The sequence below is a fragment of the Sitophilus oryzae genome, unplaced genomic scaffold, assembly GCF_002938485.1.
Source record: "Sitophilus oryzae breed Bouriz unplaced genomic scaffold, Soryzae_2.0 scaffold_910_pilon_pilon, whole genome shotgun sequence".
NCBI lineage: Eukaryota > Metazoa > Arthropoda > Insecta > Coleoptera > Curculionidae > Sitophilus > Sitophilus oryzae.
This window is the reverse complement of record NW_022147540.1, coordinates 2,352,587-2,376,062: the sequence shown is the minus strand read 5'-3', so window position 1 is coordinate 2,376,062 and position 23,476 is coordinate 2,352,587. Positions and strand designations below refer to the sequence as shown.

General features: G+C 32.4%; 1 protein-coding gene across 1 annotated transcript in view; it reads left to right on the top strand.

The window, feature by feature from the left end:
* The window catches only part of LOC115890758 (facilitated trehalose transporter Tret1-like), a 53,108-nt gene extending 30,200 nt beyond the window's left edge, over nt 1-22,908 (top strand). The window contains exons 4-6 of the mRNA XM_030911083.1: nt 7,091-7,246; nt 15,174-15,430; nt 21,957-22,908. Coding sequence (XP_030766943.1) covers nt 7,091-7,246; nt 15,174-15,430; nt 21,957-22,487 — 944 coding nt within the window. The 3' untranslated portion in view covers nt 22,488-22,908. The remainder of the gene's footprint in view (nt 1-7,090; nt 7,247-15,173; nt 15,431-21,956) is intronic.
* The last annotated feature ends 568 nt before the right edge of the window (nt 22,909-23,476 follow it).

Below are 23,476 nucleotides of genomic sequence, written 5' to 3'. Positions count from 1 at the left end.
TGTAAGATCCTCAAACACCAAAGCATATAATATGCTACCGCGAGGTTCTGGATTGCAAGCGATATTTTCTCTGTGGGAAAGCAAGTTAAGAAGTGGAGGAACTTGCAACGATCCTATGACTATAGGGCTTGTTTCTCTCTACAATTTTCTGTCTCACAATGTACCGTTTGTGTCCGGGAAGGGTTCATAGTTTCATAGCTGTCGATTTTCGAAAGAAATCAGTACATGTATATTTTATTTCGTACATTATTAATTTTATTGATTTTATGGAAAGCACTGTTCATTAAAATGTTGTATCCTATGTTATAGGGCTTGTTCCTCTCTACAATTTCCTGTCTTACAATGTACCGTTTGTGTCCGGGAAGGGTTCATCATATTTATTCATTTTATGGAAGGCATTGTTCATTAAAATGTTGTATCCTATGTTATAGGGCTTGTTTCTCTCTACAATTTCCTGTCTTACAATGGACCGTTTGTGTCCGGGAAGGATTCATAGTTTCATAGTTATCGATTTTGGAAAGAAATCAGTACATGTATATTATTTCGTATATTTTTCATTTTATTGATTTTATGGAAAGCACTGTTCATTAAAATGTTGTATTCTATGTTATAGGGCTTGTTCCTCTCTACAATTTCCTGTCTCACAATGTACCGTTTGTGTCCGGGAAGGGTTCATAGTTTCATAGCTGTCGATTTTCGAAAGAAATCAGTACATGTATATTATTTCGTATATTTTTTCATTTTATTGTTTTTTATGGAAAGCCCTGTTCATTAAAATGTTGTATCCTATTTTATAGGCTTGTTCCTCTCTACAATTTCCTGTCTTACAATGTACCAGTTTGTGTCGGGGAAGGGATCATTGGGTTCATAGTTGTCGATTTTCGAAAGAAATCCCGGTACATGTATATTATTTCGTATATTTTTCATTTTATTGATTTTATGGAAAGCACTGTTCATTAAAATGTTGTATCCTATGTTATAGGGCTTGTTTCTCTCTACAATTTCCTGTCTCACAATGTACCGTTTGTGTCCGGGAAGGGTTCATAGTTTTATAGTTGTCGATTTTCGAAAGAAATCAGTACATGTATATTATTTCGTATATTTTTCATTTTATTGATTTTATGGAAAGCACTGTTCATTAAAATGTTGTATCCTATGTTATAGGGCTTGTTTCTCTCAACAATTTCCTGTCTCACAATGTACCGTTTGTGTCGGAGAAGGGATCATAGTTTCATAGTTGTCGAAAGAAATCATTTTCATTTTGTTCATTTTATGGAAAGCACTGTTCATTAAAATGTTGTATACTATGTTACAGGGCTTGTTTTTCTCTACAATTTCCTGTTTCACAATGTACCGTTTGTGTCCGGGAAGGTATCATAGTGTGTCATAGGCTGACTTGCACAAGCTTATGCAGGGTACTGGCATTGCCGTAATTACATAGGGGCTCTGGATTCCCTCATACCCTCATATTAGGAATTCACCGACACATTAGCCGCTCGGGTTAGTTCGGGTGATGCGTAAAGTAGCGACGTATTAGGCTAACACGTCGTCGATTTACAATGTGCCCAAAATATTGTTTTTTCTTTGCCAGTTTGTAAATCGGATTCATTTGATCTGCAGTCGTCTGGGTTGTTGGTTTTCATTGTTTTGCAATGATTAGCACATTTCGATCAGATTGCTAATTCGAAAACATAGATTTTAAGACATTACTAGCTGTACCTGATAAAGAGACCAGCCTCCGATAAACTATTATATTGTAGATTACTGATAATATAATAACATTTTGATGACTTATAAGATATGTATCTTATTCTCTTGAGAAAAAAAGGATTTTTTATGTTGCCATATTACACCTCTCATACTAAAAAAACATCGTTTTTGCGATTAACGAGAATTTATTTTTGGATAGACGCACGCGGGTATATCGTCACGCAAATTTAATTAATTTCGGGTTATCCACGAAATGCCCTCGCATGATGTTTGTAGAGAACGATTTGTGTTGTATAAATAAAGCTCTGTTTAGAAGTTTAACAGGTATTAAGGTCAGTTGCGACTGAATTTTTAACATTTAAATTCGTTTGTTACTATTTTTGCAAATATTTTTTTTATTCAATATTTCATTACTTATAAATAATATTTATGCGATTACAAGAAACAAACTGTAGGCTGAAAGTCAAATGAAGGGCAGGTCTTGTTATACAAATACATTATCGCGCTATCACAATAATTCATATTAAGTTCTTTTTCTGTGTCATATTATTATATTATACAGGGCGAGTATTAAATAAGTGCAAATATTTTCAGGGCTGTTAGATCTCGATAAAAGCAGCACATTTTTTTCTTTACCGTTTTAAGCAAGTCCAGTATTTTATAATAACTCCAGATATAGGGTTATTTTACTTTGAAAATTAATGTCATTTTTACGAGTATTTCTAAATACTCGTCATTTTTACGAGTATTTAGAAAATCCAACGAAAAAAATAGAAATACAATTTCACAATCTTAAAATTAACTTCTCACTGAACACACTTGCATCCTTTGCTATATAAAAGCGGTCGATAAAAGAGTAATTAATACAATTTTTAAAATAAAAAACGCAAAAAAAGCGTTGTTGAAATAAGATTATGACATATGATTATGACAAGATTATGACAATATGATGACAATGAAAAGTTGGTGTCCATAACTATATATAATTTGTACTTTCTAAATCGTATAAAAGACAAAAAAGACCTCGGAAAAGACAAATCTATTGAAAGTTTCATTATACTCCAGGGCCGTTATTTTCGATTCTATGGTGCTCGTGGAACAAAATCACATGAAGCTAATTTTTGGTTAATATCTAGCTTTGGTCGCCCCGATTAACATATAAAAAGTCCCCACCCCTGCGAGGGTGCAAACCACCCCAAAACCACCCCCATAGGTACATTTTTTTAGTTTTCGCCCATTATCTCGAATATGGTTGATTTTTTCAAAAAAAGACTTGATATTAAAATTAAAGCCAATAAGATTATCTACAGATTGATGTATATAAGTCTATATTTTAATTTACACAGTGGCGTGCAGAAAACGTTTAAAGTCGATAAAGTCCATTTTTTTGTACATTTTTTAAAGTTTTCGTTATTTATTTCAAAAATGGTTGATTTAAGAAAAAAATACTACATAACAAAATGGAATCCAGTAAAAATACCTACAAAATGATGTATATAAGTATATATTTAAGTTAACACAGTGGCGTACACTAAAGGTCTTTATGTTGGTGTTAATATTTTCCATCGTGTAGCGTAAAATTAATACGTGTAAAAAACCTACAAAATGATGCATATATTTATATTTAAGTTAACACAGTGGGTCATCCTCGTTTTCATCAGTCTGCTTAGAGAAGAGAACATTGATAGAGGACTGTCCTTGGCATTACCAACAGAGATTGGAGCAATCTAATCCAGCTTTTCTGCAACTGCACAGTTTTCCACAATCTGTCCTACAGTTGTAGAACACCAATTTTAAAATAAAATCCGGGGCAATGGGCTTATTAACAGTTGTTTGCACCAAAAGCCCTATTTTTTCCATCCCCAAGAGGTAGCATCTAATTCAATCCCCAACCATGCCTGAATTTGGTGATACACCCGCAAACTGTGCTTGGATGCAGTGTCGGATGTTGGCGGCAGAGATGCCAAGGAGAAGTCCGAGTTGAAGCTTTGTTGTGCAGTATTGTTGAATTTTACGAACCGGAGTTGATCTAATGTTTTTATTGATTTACCGGCTCCATATAAAATTAAAAGAAATTCTTCTCCTACTGAAATTAATTCACTTTTGTTGGCATATGCCGTTAAAAAAAACTGCTACTTTCCTTTGTAACTCTGGATTTTTTTCTAAAGGTTGACAACTTTCCGTTTTTATGGTCGGTATGAAAAAAATACTTGTGCTGACATCCAATTTTCGGAAGACACTATGGCAACCATCAACCAATCACATTTTTTTTCGAATAAGAACAATAAGTCGTTATTTATTAAACAACTGAGTCAAAACTTAAAGAAGCTGGTGTTCAAGTATTTCAGGCAGACGGTGATGCAGATATACTTATAGTGGACAAAGTTTTAGAATTAGGAAAATCAGAAATTCGAGTAACATTGGTTGGAGAAGACACTAACTTAATGGTTTTACTACTATTTAAAACAAAATCCGACATCTTCATGTTAAGACCTGGCCAAACTACAAAACTTAATAAAAGCACGCACATAGGTTCCCTGCAGAACCAGATAGGTGTCCTTACAACGTCTATCCTACTTTGCCATGCCATTTCTGGATGTGACACAACTTCACTTCACAACCTATAAGCTTTTAGAAAAAATCCGGAATTACAAAGGAAAGTAGCAGTTTTTAACACCAAATGCCAACAAAAGTGAACTAATTTCTGTAGGAGAAGAATTTCTTTTAATTTTATATGGAGCCGATAAATCAATAAAATCATTAGATCAACATATTGTTGATAATGAACATTATGGTTCGTAAAATTCAACAATACTGCGCGACAAAGCCTCAACTCGACCTTCTCCTTGACATCTCTGCCGCCAACATCCGACGCTGCATCCAACCACAGTTTGCGGGTGTATCACCAAACTCAGGCATGGTTGGGGATTGAATTGGATGCTATATACCTTTTGGGGATGGAAAAAAACAGGGCTTTTGGTACCAATAACTGTTAATAAGCCCATTGCCCAAGATTTTATTTTAAAATTGTTGTTCTGCAACTGTAGGACAGATTGTGGAAAACTGCGCAATTGCAAAAAAGCTGGATTAGATTGCTCCAATCTCTGTTGGCAATGCCAAGGACAGTCCTGTAGCAATGTTCTCGTCCCTAAGCAGACTGATGAAAACGAGGATGACCACGAAGAAGACTTTGTTTAAATAAGGTACCTTATTTATTTTAATAATTACTAGATTAATTTTACGCTACACGATGGAAAATATTAACACCAACATAAAGACCTTTAGTGTACGCCACTGTGTTAACTTAAATATGCACTTATATACATCATTTTGTAGGTATTTTTACTGGATTCCATTTTGTTATGTAGTATTTTTTTCTCAAATCAACCATTTTTGTAATAAATAACGAAAACTTTAAAAAATGTACAAAAAAATGGACTTTCTCGACTTTAAACGTTTGCTGTACGCCACTGTGTAAAATAAAATATAGACTTATATACATCAATTTGTAGATAATTTTATTCGCTTCAATTTTAATATCTCGTCTTTTTTCGAAAAAATCAACCATAAATGTACCTAACCATATAAAAAAAAACCAACCATATCAATGTACCCTTGGGGGTGGTTTGCACCCTTGCAGGGGTGGGGACTTTTTGTATGATAATCGGGGCGACCAAAACTAGATATTAACCAAAAATCAGCTTCATGTGATTTTGTTCCACGAAGGACCTTAAATGCATTGGGGTATAAATGCAATAAAGAGGTTTGAAAATGGCATGTCGTGATGTTGGAGACATATTTTTTAATGCTAAACTTATGGCGTTGATTTATCCACGTAAGTATATGATTTAGGGTCGCGCCATAGTTAAAACGCGAATACTCAAAAACAAAACAAGATAACCAGCTTGTAAGGAATAAGTTGTGTTTCAATTAATAAAATTCGTAATAATATCAAAATATTATCTCATTCTTTTTATGTCATTTATATACTTTTCAATCTACTACGATTAGTTATATATTTTAGTCCTTTTATCTACATTTCCTAGTTTCAGCCAAAGCGGATGAGGAAATTGAAAAGTATATAAATTTCCTACGATTAGTTATATATTTTAGTTCTTTTATCTACATTTTCCTGGTTTCAGCTGAAGGGCAAAAATAGTAAACATTTCACTTCGTTTGCTAAATCCATCCCACACACATGTTTAATGCCAGAGGTATTTGAAATTTCTATTTAATGATATTTGCTCTGTGCAATGCACGGGTGCCTAAATATTTCAATTAAATAAAAATATTTGCTAAATAAATATAAATAGAGAAAGCTCTTGTACAGGTATTTATTTATAGACGTAGTTATTTATTTACCGCGCTTTTACCTTATTATATTATGATCATTTTTAATCTGCTACAGTAATTTATCTCTTTCTATTTTAATAACTATTATTATTATTAAATTTTAATAGAAAGAGATGGCTAGAGTTGAAGGATGCTTTTGTTCAGCAGTGGACGGAATAAGCTAAATGATCTCTCCAAGAGATGAATCCACCACATAGGTAAAGACATTTTTTACAAGCTAAATGATGATGATGATGACAGTATTTTATATAATCAGATGCAAAAAAAAACACAAGTATTTGGCATGTTATACAGGGTTAATCGAGGGGTTGATTTTTTATCTTTACTTTAAAACACCCTGTGCAATAATTTCGTGTGTAAATTTTCCTAAAATATAATTTTACGGTCAAAAACATAACTCCGGCGCATTTTGTTTTTTGATTCATGTCAATACATGCTTTGGTTAATTTTTAACAGTGAAATGAACTGATCACGATCGATTTGCAATTTTTCCAATTATCGTTCCGTTTTGATGTAATTTTTTAATATGATGCGATGGTTTTGGTGACTATTGTCGTAACTAACGTCATATGACGCTGCATTGGATACTCTAAATTAAAAAAAAAACGCTAAAGACTAACGATACAGTCCTGGTTTTAATAAACATAACAGAACTAACGATTTTAAAGAAAACATCTGTAGTACTCAAGTATACAAACAGAAAAAAAAATTGTAAAATATAGGTACCCTAACGCTTTGTATTCACTCCCTTAGCTGCTATACTATACAGCTTGCTAAAAAATTCATGAAAATAAGGCTAAAAATAACAAAAATATAACACTTTAAATTTGTAGATATCATGATTATTTTTAACTTTAACTAAGTAATTAATGCGGTTTTGATACTTCAACTTAATAGGTAAAGCTGCGCCTACACGTAACATTTTACCTGTCAGTCAAACCGTTTCATGGGAAACTATGAAGTAAACATAGAACTTTTTTAATAGGTTTTGATAAAAGTAGACACTAATGTTTCTATTTTGTTTTAGGTGGTGTGATCTCAGACTTGCGAACTTTGTCTTTGATATCGTCAGTGTTCCCACTAGTGTTCCTGCTTAGTTTTTCATTTATACCGGAATCTCCTGTATATTTGAGTTCGAAGAACCAAATGGACGAAGCAAATGACAGTCTGGTATGGTTCAGAGGTAAGACATGCATTTTAGTCTAAATATTAAAAATGGATTCTACATTTCCCAAAAATATGGAATATTTTGTTTTTGTAACATGGTGAACTAGTGTTTCTTTTAATATTTTTGCAGTAATGAACAGAACATATACTTAGACATGACAGTCTGTGTTAAAACAATCTGGGTTGGATAAATTAGACAGACTATCTAGTGTGTTTATTATAATATTATGAACTGATAATTATTAAATATATCTGAATATTGTAGCATTTTGCCAATAAAAAAAAGATGACATGTCAAAATTTCAAAATTATTGGTTTTTAGAAATTTAAGTATACACATTCTACAAAAAGTTTTCTTTATTTTTAAATTAAGAATTCCTTTTAAAATATTTTACTTTTTTAGTGTTTTATTATACTTCTTATATTTTTATGATCATTTTGTATAAAATTTAATACATCATTCTGAAATTTTGAATAAAATAAGCCTTTTTCTAAACTATGAGCAGAAAAATTTATAATAAAAGCCATCAATAAAAACACAAATCTTTAACAGTCTCCTGCTCAGCAAGTTATATCATTTTAGGCATATCGAAACGTTAAATGGAGGAGGATAAATTAAAATTAAAATAAGGTACCTATATTTAAATAAAGCCCATGAAAAATGCTAAACGACGATCATAACGTTTTTAGGGTGAAATTGAAAAACTACCCCTTACACGAAAAATTACGTGGACATTAATGAAAAAAGTAATTTTTTCAGCATAAGTTACAATTTGGGACCAAGCTAAATGAGGCAAATGAGGCATTTTTTAAACGACCCCGACCCACCCCTAGGTGCCATCCCCTCACTTCTAATCTCATCAATGCTATTTTTAAATGTAGATAATAAAAAAGGCAACACAAAGATGTTTTTACAGCCTAATTTTGCGATAACGCAAATTCTCCCTTATCATCTATTTTTTTACTTTCAACAAACAGGAATCTTAAACCGGCATATTTTTGCGTTTTTGCACTGTCTTCTATCGATTTTCAATCGTTTGCAAATTTGGTGGTATTTTAAACGTTTATTTAATTCGCTTATTTGAAAGAAAAATGGTTTATACTGTGGAAGAAAGAATTCAAATAGTTTTTCTTTATGGTGCTGAAGGTATGTGTTATTTGAGAACGGCCCGTGCTTTCAATGAGAGAAATCCGGACAAAAACGTAAGTCACGTTTATGTTAGAGATTTGATTTTAAAGTTTCAAGAAACTGGGTCGGTCAAAAATAAAACAAGGACAGGGTCCAGGGTACTGAATGAAGAAATGCAGATGGAAGTTATTGGTCAGGTATCGGTCAATCCAGAAGCATCAACACGCCAGTTGGCATCAAAAACAGGTACATCTCAAACATCTGTCAGGAGAGTATTGAAAATGCACAGATTCCATCCCTACAAAATGAAGATTCTGCAGGAACTTGGCGACGACGATCTAGACAGAAGGATTCAGGTCTGTGAACTAATGACTAAGGAAATTTGAAGGGAACCTTCACTTACTAAAAATATTTGTTTTAGTGATGAGTGTTCATTTTTTTTTAAACGGAATTGTGAATAAGCAGAACTGCAGATACTGGAGCGATGAGAATCCGCATATTGTTGTTGAAGGACACACCCAACATTCCTAAAAGCTCAATGTTTGGTGCGGAATACTAGGCGATAAAATTATAGGTCCATTTTTCATCGACGGAAATTTGACCAGTGATGCTTATGTGGAAAAGCTGAACAATTTGATAGAGCCAGCCATAGTAAATGAGGTTGAAAATTAAAGAGATTTGGAAGGAAATTTAACTCTTAATGACGACCTCATACACTTTCAGCAAGATGGAGCCACTCCGCATTATTCTATTGTCACAAGGCGGTGGTTGGATAGATATTATCCAAGGCAACGGATTGGCAGAAGGGGTCCAATCGAGTAGCCGCCAAGGTCACCTGATCTCACACCTTTAGACTTTTTCTTGTGGGGTTACACACACTCCTGGTTTAGTCTACAAGACAAAACCAGGTTCGTTGCAAGAATTGCGGCAGAGGATAACTGAAGCATGTCGAAATATTCCGAGAGAGACTTTCCAAAAAGTGAGAAAAGAATTTGAAAATCGTTTGTATTTTTGTATGGAACAAAACGGCTGTCATTTTGAGCAATCGTTAAAATAAATTATCATTTGAAATTTCTTTCAAATTGTCAAACCTACATTTCTTATCACTACTTACCAGTAATTTTTGAAAGAAGACAGAAGTTGAAATCTGTATGACCATCGTTTAGCAATTTCAATTAGCTTTCCAAAGAAGTGTCACAAGTGGGGTATCGCTATCTTGAGATTAGAAGTGGCACCTAGGGGTGGGTCGGGGTGGTTTGAAAAATACCTCATTTGCCTCATTAAGCTGGGTCCCAATTTGTAACTTATGCTGAAAAAATCGCTTTTTTCATTAATGTCCACCTAATTTTTCGTGTAAGGGGTAGTTTTTCAATTTCACCCTAAAAACTTTATGATCATCGTTTAGCATTTTTCATGGGCTTTCCAAAAAGGTACCACAAGTGGGGTGTTGCCATTTAAGATTTTCAAGTGAATAGGGGTGCCGCCTAAGGGATAGGTCGGGGTGGTTCAAAAAATACGTCATATGTAATTCCCCTCGATATTATAGAAACGGTATTTTTTATTTTTTTGATATCTTTTTTGGTTTAAGAATTATAGCCATTGTGAGTTTTCAGTGGCCCACCCTGTATACATTTTATACCAGCATACCTTATAAAAAGCATTAAACTCTTCAATCGAAATTTTATATATTTCTGTTAGATTTTCTCTATCATATACTGCGCGAAAGTTTAACGGTAACACATATTACGCTTTTCACACTGTCATATTATGAAATTCTGATGAAATGGAGCAAAAAATCGATGAAATATCACTCCCATTTCCGTTAGTATATCAAAGTAATAAACTTTCGAAGGTATAAAGCCAAAAGTCGTTTAGATATAGAGTACAAAACCATTTATACTTAGTTTAATAACATCCATATATCTTCACCTTTTGCAAAAGTAGAGGTGGCTCTATAGTAGAAAATCTTATAGAAAAATTCTCCACTTAATTTTATTTAGCGTTTTAAAAGAGATGTATAGTTTTTTTTTATAAATACAGCAAATGTGTTCTGGCATACCTCGTTTTTCTTTAATTTTTGAAAAATAAAACCAATGCTTTATACCTTTTTAATCATTGTGGACAGAAAATTGAACAGTTAAATTTTAAAGTTTAAATAGGCTTTTTAAAGTATGTACTTACTTTTCAGTATTTTTGGAAAAATTATGCCATTTTGACTATCTCCATCTTTTTTATTTCCATTTTTTTATATGTATGTCTATAAACTAAACAGTCTTCCTGATGGAAATATGAATATGAATATGCAACTATATTTGTTCCAACTATATTTTATTATATTATTATACAGGGTGTCTCAGAAATAAGTGCAAGTATTTTAACTGGTAGTATATTTCGAACCGAGAAACACCCCTACGAGATTTTTTTTGCGAAAAAAAATTGTTAAAAATTTAAAATTTTTCTTGACATTTTTCGGGAAATCTTAAAAAACTTTTCAGTGCCACTTGTTTATTCACTTGAAATTTCTCTACGGTGTATCTAAACCTTGCAGTGTTGCCTCTTATGTTATCCACATTCTACATAGTTCTATATTTATAAATTAATAATGTTAAATTAAATCTTTAATCAGTGCTCATTACTAATAATTCTAGAAAAAAAAAACGTTAATTATTTCTAGTACTTACCAATGAAAACTTAGCAAAAACCACCGAATATTAACTAAAACATTACGTTTATAACGTTTACGAAAATCTTAGTTATGCTGCAAAATAACTTTATTTTGAAATAAATTTAAATTTAATAAAATGATTCATCATATTTTACAATCAGGTCACAAAAAAAGAAATTCCTAAAATGTTTATCGTAATTCAGAATTCAATATATCGAAAACAGCCCAACGAATAATCGATTTATTTTTATATTGTTTGTTTCCTTTCATGTTTCTCTGTTTTATTTTTAAAATTTAATACTAATATAATACTACTTCGAATATCTTGAATTTGAAATTGTTGAAACTACGGCAACCTCGCTTAATATCATCGCATGACGCAAGCGCGGCGCCTCAAAGAACGAAAGAACAAAGAACCAGTTGACACGGGGTACTTTTGGTGCACGGTTTACTGTCGATGGCACTGTCGAAATACCTCGAAAAGATAGCGAAAAAAAAAATATGTATTTAAAATTGTTGAGTGAAACATGTATTTTCTTAGATTAAAACTGGTTCGTAAAGTAGCGATAAGAGACGATAATTCTCAACATTTATTCATTCAGAAAGGTATTCAAAGTTATGTGCGCTATTCAAGGTGTTTTGAAAATCAGTGGTTCAAATTGTGATGAAGCCTATATGAAAATAATGTATTAGAAATTCTTCTTCTTCTTATCACGCCCTCTCCTGCCGAAGGTTGGCGATCCAAATGGCAATTGTGGCTCTTGAAACTGCAGCCCGGAAGATTTCCGCAGACGAGCGTTCAAACCATCTCCTCAAATCTTTTAGCCATGAGTTCTGGCGTCTTCCTACTGATCTTTTCCCTTGCACTTTGCCCTCTATTATGAGGCGCAGTATTTCGTATCTACCACCTCTCATCACATGACCCAGGTATTGCATTTTTCTTTCCTTGATGGTGTTCAGTATCTCTTTTTGTTTCTGGATGCGCTGGAGTACTTTGTTGTTGGTGATCCCTTGTACCCATGAGATTCGCAGCATCCGTCTGTATATATACATTTCGAAGGCTTCTATTCTCTTCTCTGTCTGTGAATCCAGTGTCCAGCTCTCACATCCATAGAGTAACACAGAGAAGACGTAGCATCTGGCCATTCGAGTTCTGAGATCCGCACTGAGGTCTCTTCTCTAGAAATAGGGACTTTTATTTTATCAGTTATTATAATAACATGTACAAGTAAAGCAGCACAGTGAAGTGTATTTTAGTTAAGTGTGTATCGAAAAAGAGAACTGCCATAGTTACATCGATTTGCCATAAGTATCTTTTTTTAATGTTGTGTAAGATTTCTTTCATTTATTTTGTGTAATAATATCACAATCTTAAAAATGTAATGCATCTTTGCAATCTCTGCCAAACTCCTCAGGTGGTGTAATTTTATGACTTACTAGTTGAAGCCTGGCGCATCCGCCACGACATCAGGAAAAAAATATTTTCTATTTTTTTTAATTAAATGAAAAACAAAAAAATCCGGCCACGACAGTTTTTAGAAGAGCCAATTCGCTATCTTTTAGTAAAAAAGTAACTTTCTAGAGCAAGTCGTTACTTCAGTAGAGACGACACAGATAAATATTAGCATATTATATATTTATGTAGATTTTTAAGCATATAATTTCTTGTCCATATGGCAACACAGGACGTCGAATTACCTGAGATCCGGGCTTGATTCGGGTAATTGGATGTAGTTGGCGATATCTGCCGGCGGTTCTCAAAATGTTTCTATTATTTTTTTTTAAATTTCAAAGTTAAATCACTCAGCTATTTTCAATTTATTTTAAAAACGGTAAAGAGAAAATATGTTTCTTTTGACCAGATCTACCACCCCGTAAAATACTTGCACTTATTTCTGGGACACCCTGTAGAGATATAGTACATCGAAATTCAACTCGATATCTTAAAACGGATATCCTAAAATTCCTTAAAATGTGGAACAAAAATATCAGTGCCAATTTCTAACGGAAATCTGCTCGACAGCAAAAAAGAAGCGATTAAGCAAAGGCTCGAAAATAGCGAGCTTATCCGTGCCAATCAATTTTAACGTTCAATTGAGATTTCCTCCGCTTTAAAGCTTAATTATTTTGTATTATATCTTTCCAAGTCGTCTGCCTGGCTTTCCTCGGCATAATCCCGGCTCGTTCGCAGAAGTAAAGGGCTTTAAGCATTAAATTTGAATACCGAACATCGGATCCGTGTCTCCACCATGCTTAATATGCACAAGGGTCGCATTATCCTTAATAGAATCACGAATATCGATTCTATCGACTGCAAATAAAAACTTACTTCTTTATATTTGTACGCTTTCCATATAATATGTTCCTTTTTAGGTTTTCAACAGATATTTTTTTTACACAAAATGTTTATGACGATTTTAGGATTTAATTTATTTTATATTTATATATATCAATCGGTTTTAAAAAGTTCTTCGACGTCTTTCGATGCCCAGTCGCCATTGCTCCCTATCTAGCCAGAGGTCCTCTTCGAGCTCTCGTCCTTTTAGCTTCTTGTCTATTCCTTCTCTCCAGCTCTTGCGTGGTATACTTCTTTTTCGTCGTCCCGCTGGTGTCCAGGTGAGGATCTGTTTTGGAAGTTTCTCCTCTGACATTCTTTGTACGTGGCCATACCATATTAATTGTTTCGTTCTTATGTCATCAGCTATTGTTCGATTGACTCATATAATTTCTCGAATTCTGTTGTTCGTACATCTTCCTCTTCTGGATTTACCTGCGGCTCGTCTCCAGAAATGCATTTCTATCGCTTCCAGGGTGCCTTGTTCTTTAGTTATAACTCGCATTCTAGCATTAGCAATCTAGCCTCTTAGAGAAAAAGTGAATCATATACATGCGAATTACGTAAACAGACCCTTTCATTTTAAATGTAGAATACTGTGACAAATAGCGGTGCCATATAAAAATTCTTTCTCAGGGTTAAAATTTTCTTTTACGAATCTTTAGCGTTTTCGGTGGCAGAGAGGTTTCATTTGCGTTTTTGGATTTGCATAGTAACTACGTGCAACGAAAGCCAAAGTAGAATTATCTTTTCTCCGAGATGCATGAGTAAATATTAGCTGAGCTCCGCTATTTTCGAATCGCTGACCCGAAATAATTGGTTTAGGACTAATGAAAAATCGTAAAAGTTTTTGTTACCTGGGCAGACATCAGAGACGCGTTGAGAATTGCAATTAATGAAAACATGAGTGTCGAATCTCTCAATAGAACATGAAATTGATTTATTCATATCCGATAATTTATAATAATTGATAAAAAATATACTACTTTATTTTTTATGTATTTTTTTATTTTTCCGTATATTAAACTTTAGTAGACCGATTTTGACGATTTTTTAAGCAATGTGTAGCCAAACTATTTGAATTTGTACCTATTTGTCTATTATACAAAGAAATAGTTATTTATGGTACTAATGTTATTTACGTGTTGTACTTATTGTGTACTAGCTAATTTTCTCAAGTGACTTATATGTTATAATACGCGAGTGCCATTAAAAATTTATTACAAAAATTGTACCGACATTTGTCATTTTTTGTCAGTTTTTTTACATAATTCTCATGTACTTGATAGACTTTTCTTTAAAAAATTGCGATTTAATGATAAAAGATTTTTATTTAACTTATGTTATTGTAGAGCCACTCTTCAGAAACACACACTACCAATTCAGAAATATCCGATATATTTGCTAATTATTTTGTTGTTTATATGTATTTACAAATTTATTTTACAGTTTGCCACGCTACTTTGGTATTTTAATTAATATTCTGAAAAGCGACAACTTAAAATGCATTTTAATTTTAATGTTACAACAGTAAAGCGCATTTTGAATTAATTATATATAATTAGTCATGTTTGAATATACCTGAAAAACAGGGAAGTTTGTTGTCCTTTAATTAGTAATGTTTAAAATACTTTCCACGATTACATGCCAGCTAATACGATTATATTTTAATGATGTTAATTCTGAACTAAAAATGACACACGCAAAATCTTACTACTTTGTAATAATTAAATATGTTAATTAATTTTAAATTATAATTAAAAACTTTGTATAAACTGTTAAAAATATATTAGTTGACATTACTTTCTTTACAGGTGATGAATATGATGTTGAAGATGAACTGGTCAAGATAATTGACGACATTGAAGAAGCAAAGAAGAACGAGTCAAAGTTGAGCGACTTCTTCAACTGCAAAGCCACATTCAAAGGCTTGATAATATCATTTGGACTGATGATTTTTCAACAGCTTAGTGGTGTAAATGCCGTACTGTTTTACGCTAACGATATCTTTAAGAGAAGTGGAGGTTCTATATCCCCTGGAGCGTCTAGTATACTTGTTGGAGTAGTTCAGGTAAATTTGTTTATTACTAATATTAGAATTAATAGATTATAAATATTATACAGGGTATATGTATTAGGATGTATTTTAAGAAAATAATTTAATTTCTACGGGATGAATCTGTCAGGAAGGAATAATATACAGGGTGTTCAAAATTCTATGCCGAACTTTTTAAAATTTAAAATAGTTTTTCTTCAATTTTTTTTTTAAATGGAACACTGTATATTTTGTCTTTGTTCGATGAAGAATTTAACTGTAGAAGTTAAAATATTTTCCCGAAATACATCCTAGTACATACTTTAGTTTGCAGTTAAACAAAATTTCCAATTTTTTTATTATAAGAGATGCCCGACTAGGGAATGCAATCCCGCAAGTGCTGGATCCCGCAAATGCAGGATCCCTCTGAGATTCCGCGGGATCGAAGTTGCGGGATTATCGTGCGGGATCCGCGAGATTGACACATTACTACTGGGTAACCGAATCGATCTCGATCAAGGTCAAACCCCTTTGTTCCGGGCCGATGAGTCGACGCTCGGAACCTGGGGACCCGTTTAACTGGACAATTTCGTCAAATAAACTGCCGGACATAATTATCGGGACAAGCAAAATTTTAGGGTAAATTTAAAGTTGACTATCTCTTGAACTAAAAAGATTTTGGGATCGGTTTGGACCAGGTTTTAGATGCATCTATTGTGATTAAGATGCTATGTGGTTTTCGAAAATATATTTAGCGAATTCTCGTATACAGGGTGTTTTATAAGAGAGTGAAAATTTGGCCAAGAATCTTTTTTACCGCAAATTTACGAATTTTAAAAAATCGAAATTTTTACCAAGTACGACTAATCTGTATTGAAATTAGAAAAAATAATTTGATCGGTTTTTTAATTTTTTTTTGTTTTAAGGAAAATTGATTTTTTTTCGAAAAATATGCATTTTTAGTCATATGTATGGTCCTAAGTGGTACTAAAAGCTTTGTACATTCTGCATATGCCAAAAAATTATTGATATAGAGTGTATCTAAAAGCAGATAACTCTAACACCAGTTAAAAAAACTTCAACATCAGAATAATATTTTTATTTATAAAATAAGTAGATAAATTATAATAAAATTTAAGTTTATTTAATATTAAATATATTTTTTGAACACCCTATATAAATCGGTCTAAATTTCTGTACAGCTAGTTTAAGATACACGCTATATCAATATATTGTGGGCCTATGCAAAATGTACAATGCCTTTTGTACCATTTAGGACCAAATGTATGACTATTGTTTACAGTCCCGCAATTTTGCGGATCCGTGGGATTGATTGCTTTAATCCCGCGGGTTTGCGGGATTGAGATTTTGGTGCGGGATTGCATTCCCTATGCCCGACGCACTACTGGACCCAGCACATATGAAACGTTGCCTAAGTTTATAACTTTTTATTTAATGTACTAAATTGATACGTTCTTATCAAATTTCAACTACTCTATCATATATAAAACCTATTTTAAGTTATTTAAAAAAATAATATATTAAAAAACCATTAAATGTTAAAAAAAAGAACAAAACAGACCGTGCTAAAAAGTTATTATTAGGCAGTATCTCTGTCGGAGGTCTACAGTTTCTTTATTTTTTAAAATTAATTTATGTAAACAATCTGAATTATTTCTGACGGCAACAATACGTTTTATCCCCTCCAAAACGCGTTCCTCTGTATTAAATAACCCCATCCTATATCGATATGTGCACGCGTACGCCATTTCAGAGATAGAAATTGAAAAATTGCATTTTGCCCCATCGAAATGCGAACAGTCGATTACTAAAAGGTAAATTTTACCGATCTCTGACATTTCGACGATAAATTTCGGCGGCCGAATTCAAATTTACGTCACAAACAGAAACCCAGAGAGAACGAGAGAATACAGGGGGGCGCTCATACGCCGCGGAAGCTCCAAGGAGAACGACAGTTTATATTGAAATGAAATTTTTGAGGATAAAATTTAAAATATAATAATATTTTTATATAAACCAAACCAAACTCCACATATGCGTTTTGAAACGAAAAGATCCTTTTGAAAAGACATCATTTTATGCAGTTAACAGGAAAGGAAGCATTTTTGAGCATTTGATTTCATCTAGCTAATTTTTGTCGCATAATTATAGGTTTATATCTAGTTTTAATTCTGTAATAATTAAAATATATTTTAAACGTGTATCTTTTTATTATCCTTGAGTATTTTACCCTACAACCTTTAATTTTTGTTAAATTAACAAAAGGTATATCACACAGCCACCTAGATTTTTTCAAATATTAAAGATTTGCTGACGCAAAATCATAAAAAATAACATATCTGTGAAAATCTTTGTCTGAAGGGTAGGTAACCTTAATAATATTTTGAAGATATATAAATTCCCCATTGAACACCGGAAAAATATTCTGGGTGTTCCATTTAAAATAAAGGAGTAACTTGCTTACAAAAGTGACTAATGTTCCATATTAATTTTGTGTCACCCTGTATAACTTTTCGGATCAAATTTCAGTTTGGTTTAACATACAATGGTTATTGTAATTAAATATCAGGCTATACAAGGTCAACTAAAATTTAGGTAGCTGTCATCGGGATTTAAAACTTACTCTTCATTTTCAAAAAATGTGAAATATGTCAAAATCCTTAGATTTTAGGTATATGCTTCTTTAATAAAACTCATCTTTATTTTTTTCCTAGAATCTGAAAATCAATTAATATATAACGTGTTCCATTAGAAAAAACAAAACTTTAATGTGTAACTTTTTTTGGGGACACCCTGTATAATTCTATATATTTTTATAAAATGCTTTCAGTTAACCTACGTACGCTGCCAAAATTTCATTTCGATATAAATTACCGTTCTCCTCGGAGCTTCCGCGGCGTATGAGAGGCGCCATCCTGTATTTTTCAAACGCTGCGGTGGGTGTTTGAAAAATACGATTCTTTTTGCTAAAGCGATACGCATTTTGTGCAAAAAAAATTATGAGGGTCGTAGTTCAGAGTTTTGAATTGCCTCAACTCCATTTAATTCGAAATCTAAAGAGGATAAGTTCCTTTTTATTGCTTCTTTTTTTCGTTAGCGAGAATTTGCGTTCTGTTTCTCCTTTTAATTGCTGAATCAAAATGAAAAATAACTGCGTGGGATGACGTTTTAAAGTTTAATTAATTTAGATGTCAGGATTTATTAAATCTTTTCTAAATATAGTTTTAATAGAAATAGTTTCATTTTATGCGTTTAATGGAAATAGGGAAATTAATAATTACTGAGTTATTTTGCTGGGAAAAATTATATAAACAAATCTTGTACAAAACAAAAATTAGGTTAGGTTAGGCAAGGTTAGGTTACAAGGTATATTAGGTTAGCTTACAAGGCAAGGTTAGGTTACAAGGCATATTATACAGGGTTCATCAATAGTGCGTCGGGCATCTGTAGCTCCTAGAATAAAAAAAAATTGTTTAAATGAAAATCTAAAGTATGTTCTAGGATGTATTTCAGGAAAATATTTTAACTTCTATAGGGTGGCTCAAAAAAGTGTGAGTGGATCGGGATGATTCTTTTTAAACAGACACAAACACTCTGTATATTATTGCATTTTTGGTTCTTTTGTGTCATGTGTCATTTCTAACTTTCAAGAAATGTTGAATTCAAGAAATATTGCAAGACTCTTGAAATTTCTTGCATATTAAAGTTTTGTCTTGTCTTGAAATTCAAGTCAAGAAATTTTTAAAGTCTTGTCTTGAATTTCTTGCAAGAGTTTTGGTCTTGCAAAACTTTTTCAAGACTCTTTTGCAACACTAGACGCACCCGGTGTTGTGTAAATATTGTATAAAGAATTCTAATTCATAGGAAAAGTAGCAAAAAGACATCAGAAACTATAGACCAATAAGCCTACTACCAGTAACATACAAGATATTTACAAAAATAATAAATAACAAAATACAAAACGCGCTACACGCTGCAGTAACGGTTTCAACTGTTATTTAAAAATAACGGTCCACCACAAAAACAAATAATGCACTAAGAAACAACGGACTGAATTAGTGAATTCCGCAATGGCTGGCGTCTAGTTGCTATTCCGATCCCGTGGGATTCGTTCGCCGCAAATACACTTCGATCGGGTGACAGGCCGGCGAATCCGAATGCCCAATACCGACCGGTCACATTTTCAAAGCTTTGAGTGTCATCCATTATCGGGATAATTCATCCGTCTTATTTTGTATGGATTGCACGTGCACAACCGCGATAAATCCCATTGAATGGTGTCAATAGAGGCCATCTGGAATATAATAAACTATTATATTAGGACTTTTAATACTATTGAAATACCAGGTGATTACAGTTGAGGGTTGGAATCTTTGGTGTTACACAGCAAAATAAAACACTAAATCACCACAACACACCAAAACACTTTTACTTTTACACTGGACACGCGTTTCGCTAACCATGTTAGCATCATCAGCAGATGATTATAAACTAAAATACAATCTACAATTGGAGCGTTGATATACTCGCTCAGTGGGCACAGAGTGGGCGTGGCAAGATCTAGCCAACCGAGTCAGAACCCATCGAGCGTAACAGTTAGATTTCCGCCACTAGAGTAGTAGGAACAAAGAACTTGAAGGAATTGGACCGTTGTCTCTGTTCATACTATCTTTACATTTATTAATTCTGATGCTTTCATATGCATCTAATTGCCTGTAATTTGAGACTAATTCCATTATAATTTATTTTAGACAAAAAGTTTTCAGATAAAAGTTGTAGATATTCACATCCCTAATGAGTTTGTGTTCTCCGATTTTTTATAGAGTGGTTCCAACATGACTTTCATAATGACACTCCCCCAACACAATGAAAAAGGTTAAAAGTTATTTATATCATAATTATTTAGACTCAGGGACAGAAAGCGGTGGACCAGTTTCATGGGCCTCCTCGATCACGTGACCTATCCATTTTAGATTTTTTATGCGGTATGGTTAACAATAAGGTTTACAAAAGAACTTATGAATTAAGAGAGACGGTACAGGAGAAGTTTAATTAAGTCGACCGGTCGTTCTGTGAGAATAGCTAGAAATTCAGTTTTAAAAAGATGCATTTATGTACTCAAAACAATGGTGGGTTTTTTGAACGTATGTAGTGATATTATTTTTTTAAGTTTTAGTTTGTGTAATGTAAATTGTAAAGAGCCGTTTTATAATATATTTTGTATTTTTAGAAGTTATAAACCATAACACAATAAGAAAACCATGCCAACTAAGTGAATTTAGTCAAGAAAGATAAGAATTGACTATAACTCACTAATTTTGTGAAAAAAACATATTATAGCTTATATCGCTTAAAGTCATGGCTAACTATGGTTTCCATTTAAAAAAAACATGTGTTTGTGTCATATCTTAAAAATGACAGGCTTTAGAAACTTTAGATGTGATTATCTTCAACTTTTATCTGAAAACTTTTTGTCTAAAATAAATTTGTTTTTTTTTCGAAATATGTAGTAAACCATGAACTTTTTCAAAAATCTGAAAGGCGCATATTTATAACCCAACCAAACTGCAATTCTTTCCTCATTTAACCGACTCTCTATCTCCAGTAGTTTCCGATTCCGTATTTTTTTATTTCCGTATTCACCCTGTATAATATAAAAATTAGTGGTTTTAACAAAGCCTAAACTAAAATTTGAAATTCTGTTTTTTAATTGAAAATGTAAAAAGTTCATTCTATTCAAAAAAGTTATTTTCTATCAAAAGAAAGTGAAAAAAATACCTAGCGTACCTTTGAAAAATGACAAGTTGTACCGGAAATAACTCCTGTTTCACCGGAAATGACTGAAATTAATTGAATACCTCAATCTCAGTCTATATATTATATTATTATATACAAACATATCAATTCTCGATTTTTTTATCTGGAAATATACAAAAGTTATAGAGGTTTACAGTTTATGAAAACACCCGGTATGTCTAAAAAACGTTCCTTTTATTAAAAAAAGATATAGATATACATAAAATATCTTTTAATATATTTTGTTGAAAATAAAATCAATATAATTTTGTTTTTTTGTTAAATTTATTAAACAAAATATTAACCCATAATACGTTAATTATTAACATTAGCTAATTAATTGTTAATAACATTCATAATATTTAATGGATTTCATATTAAATTATTATACAAAATTAGTTTTTTGGTAAATAGTGTAATAGACAAAAAATATTTAATAATTATAATACAGAAAGTAACATAGAAAAACAGAAATATAAAAAGTGTTTTTGGTAATAAAGTGGATATGGGAATATGCAATTAGTTTTTTGATTTTCTAAAAAGTAACGACAGGAAAAAATAAAGTTCTTTCTTAAAGAATCCGTTTTTCCAAAAAAAATCAGCAATCCTTGAAATTTTTAAATCTTTTTGATGGCATGTTCGTATCTATTACGGTTACCGAGATACCAATGCTCGTACCTCGAATTTGTAGCACCCTGTATAAAGTAGCTTTTGTATTTAATGTTTTTTTTATCTTTTTTTCCAGGTTGTAGCAACACTATGCTCCACACTGCTCATCGATAAAGCCGGTCGAAAAATCCTCCTCATCCTATCTGACTTCGTCATGTGTCTAGCGCTGGTCGCTTTAGGCTTATTCTTCTACTTCGACGAAACCCACGACTTATCAGACTATTCCTTCATTCCCTTAATCAGCATCGCCTCATTCATCGTCTTCTTCTCCATTGGTCTAGGCCCCATCCCCTGGATGATCATGGGCGAAATATTCCTTCCAAAAGTCAAAGGAACTGCCAGTTCCATGTCAGCTTCGCTTAACTGGTTCCTAGCCTTTATGGTTACCAATCAGTTCTCGAATTTGGTCGACTGTTTCGGTATAGGAATAACGTTCCTAGTTTTCGGGGTTATATGCGGGGTGGGTACTGTTTTTATCACCATCCTGGTACCGGAAACCAAGGGAAAAAGTATTGAAGAAGTGAGTGATTTGCTTTTGGGACTGAAGAGGGCACCTGTGGGTGGTCTTAGTAACGGTAACTGTGATAAAATGACTACGGTTATATAAATTTGGTTGTGATAGATATATTAAATGTTTTGTTTAAAAGACTTGAATTTAAGAAGAGTTTGATTCAGGAAAAATGACTATTGTATATTAGAAATGAACGTATGTCGGTGATAAATAGATTCAAAACTCTTCTCCATTTTAATGGAACAGTTAAATAAAATCCAACTAGACAAATCTTTGTTCTGTAAAAAATCCTACATTTATCTCTATATTATAATAATAAAATATTATGACGCAATAGTAATTTTTCGTAGTACATGTAGGTACTTTAAAAAGATGTATAGAAGTGAACAGTTTATGTAAAATATGACATAAGTTATACAGGGTGTCCCAGAAATAAGTGCAAATATTTTAACTGGTAGTAGAGTTCAACCCTAGAAACACGCCTATGAGGTTTTTTTCGCGAAAAAAAAAATTTGAAAATTCGAAATTTTTTTGGAAATTTTTTTAGTTTTTAGTTAAAAAACATAATTTCATGATAATATCAAAACATAGGTATTAGGTTAAATTTACAAGAAAGAAAAACCAGAAAAGATCCAGTGATTCTCAAAATTTTAGCAAAAAAACTTTTTTTTTGGAAATCAAAGTAAAATAACTCCGTTATTTTGGACTTATTTGAAAAACGATAAAGAGAAAATATGTTTCTTTTATCGAGATCTACCACCCCTTAAAATATTTGCACTTATTTTTGGGACACCCTGTGTAAAAGAATAAAAAAATAACTTAAGCTTCATTCAGAACCTCGCAATTAGTGGAATAAATTATTGGTTTTAGTTACACTTTATACTTTTTATAGTTTACGATCATTCCCAATAACTAAAAAACTAGTTGTATAATTAGTGGAAAAGTCAAAAGTTTGTTAACTTTTTCTACTAATTGAAAATGTCTACTACTAATTTTGACGTTCTGAATGCTTACATTGAAATTAAAGGAACAAATTTCTACGCTAATTGAAACCATTAATTTAATCCACTAATTGAAAAGTTATG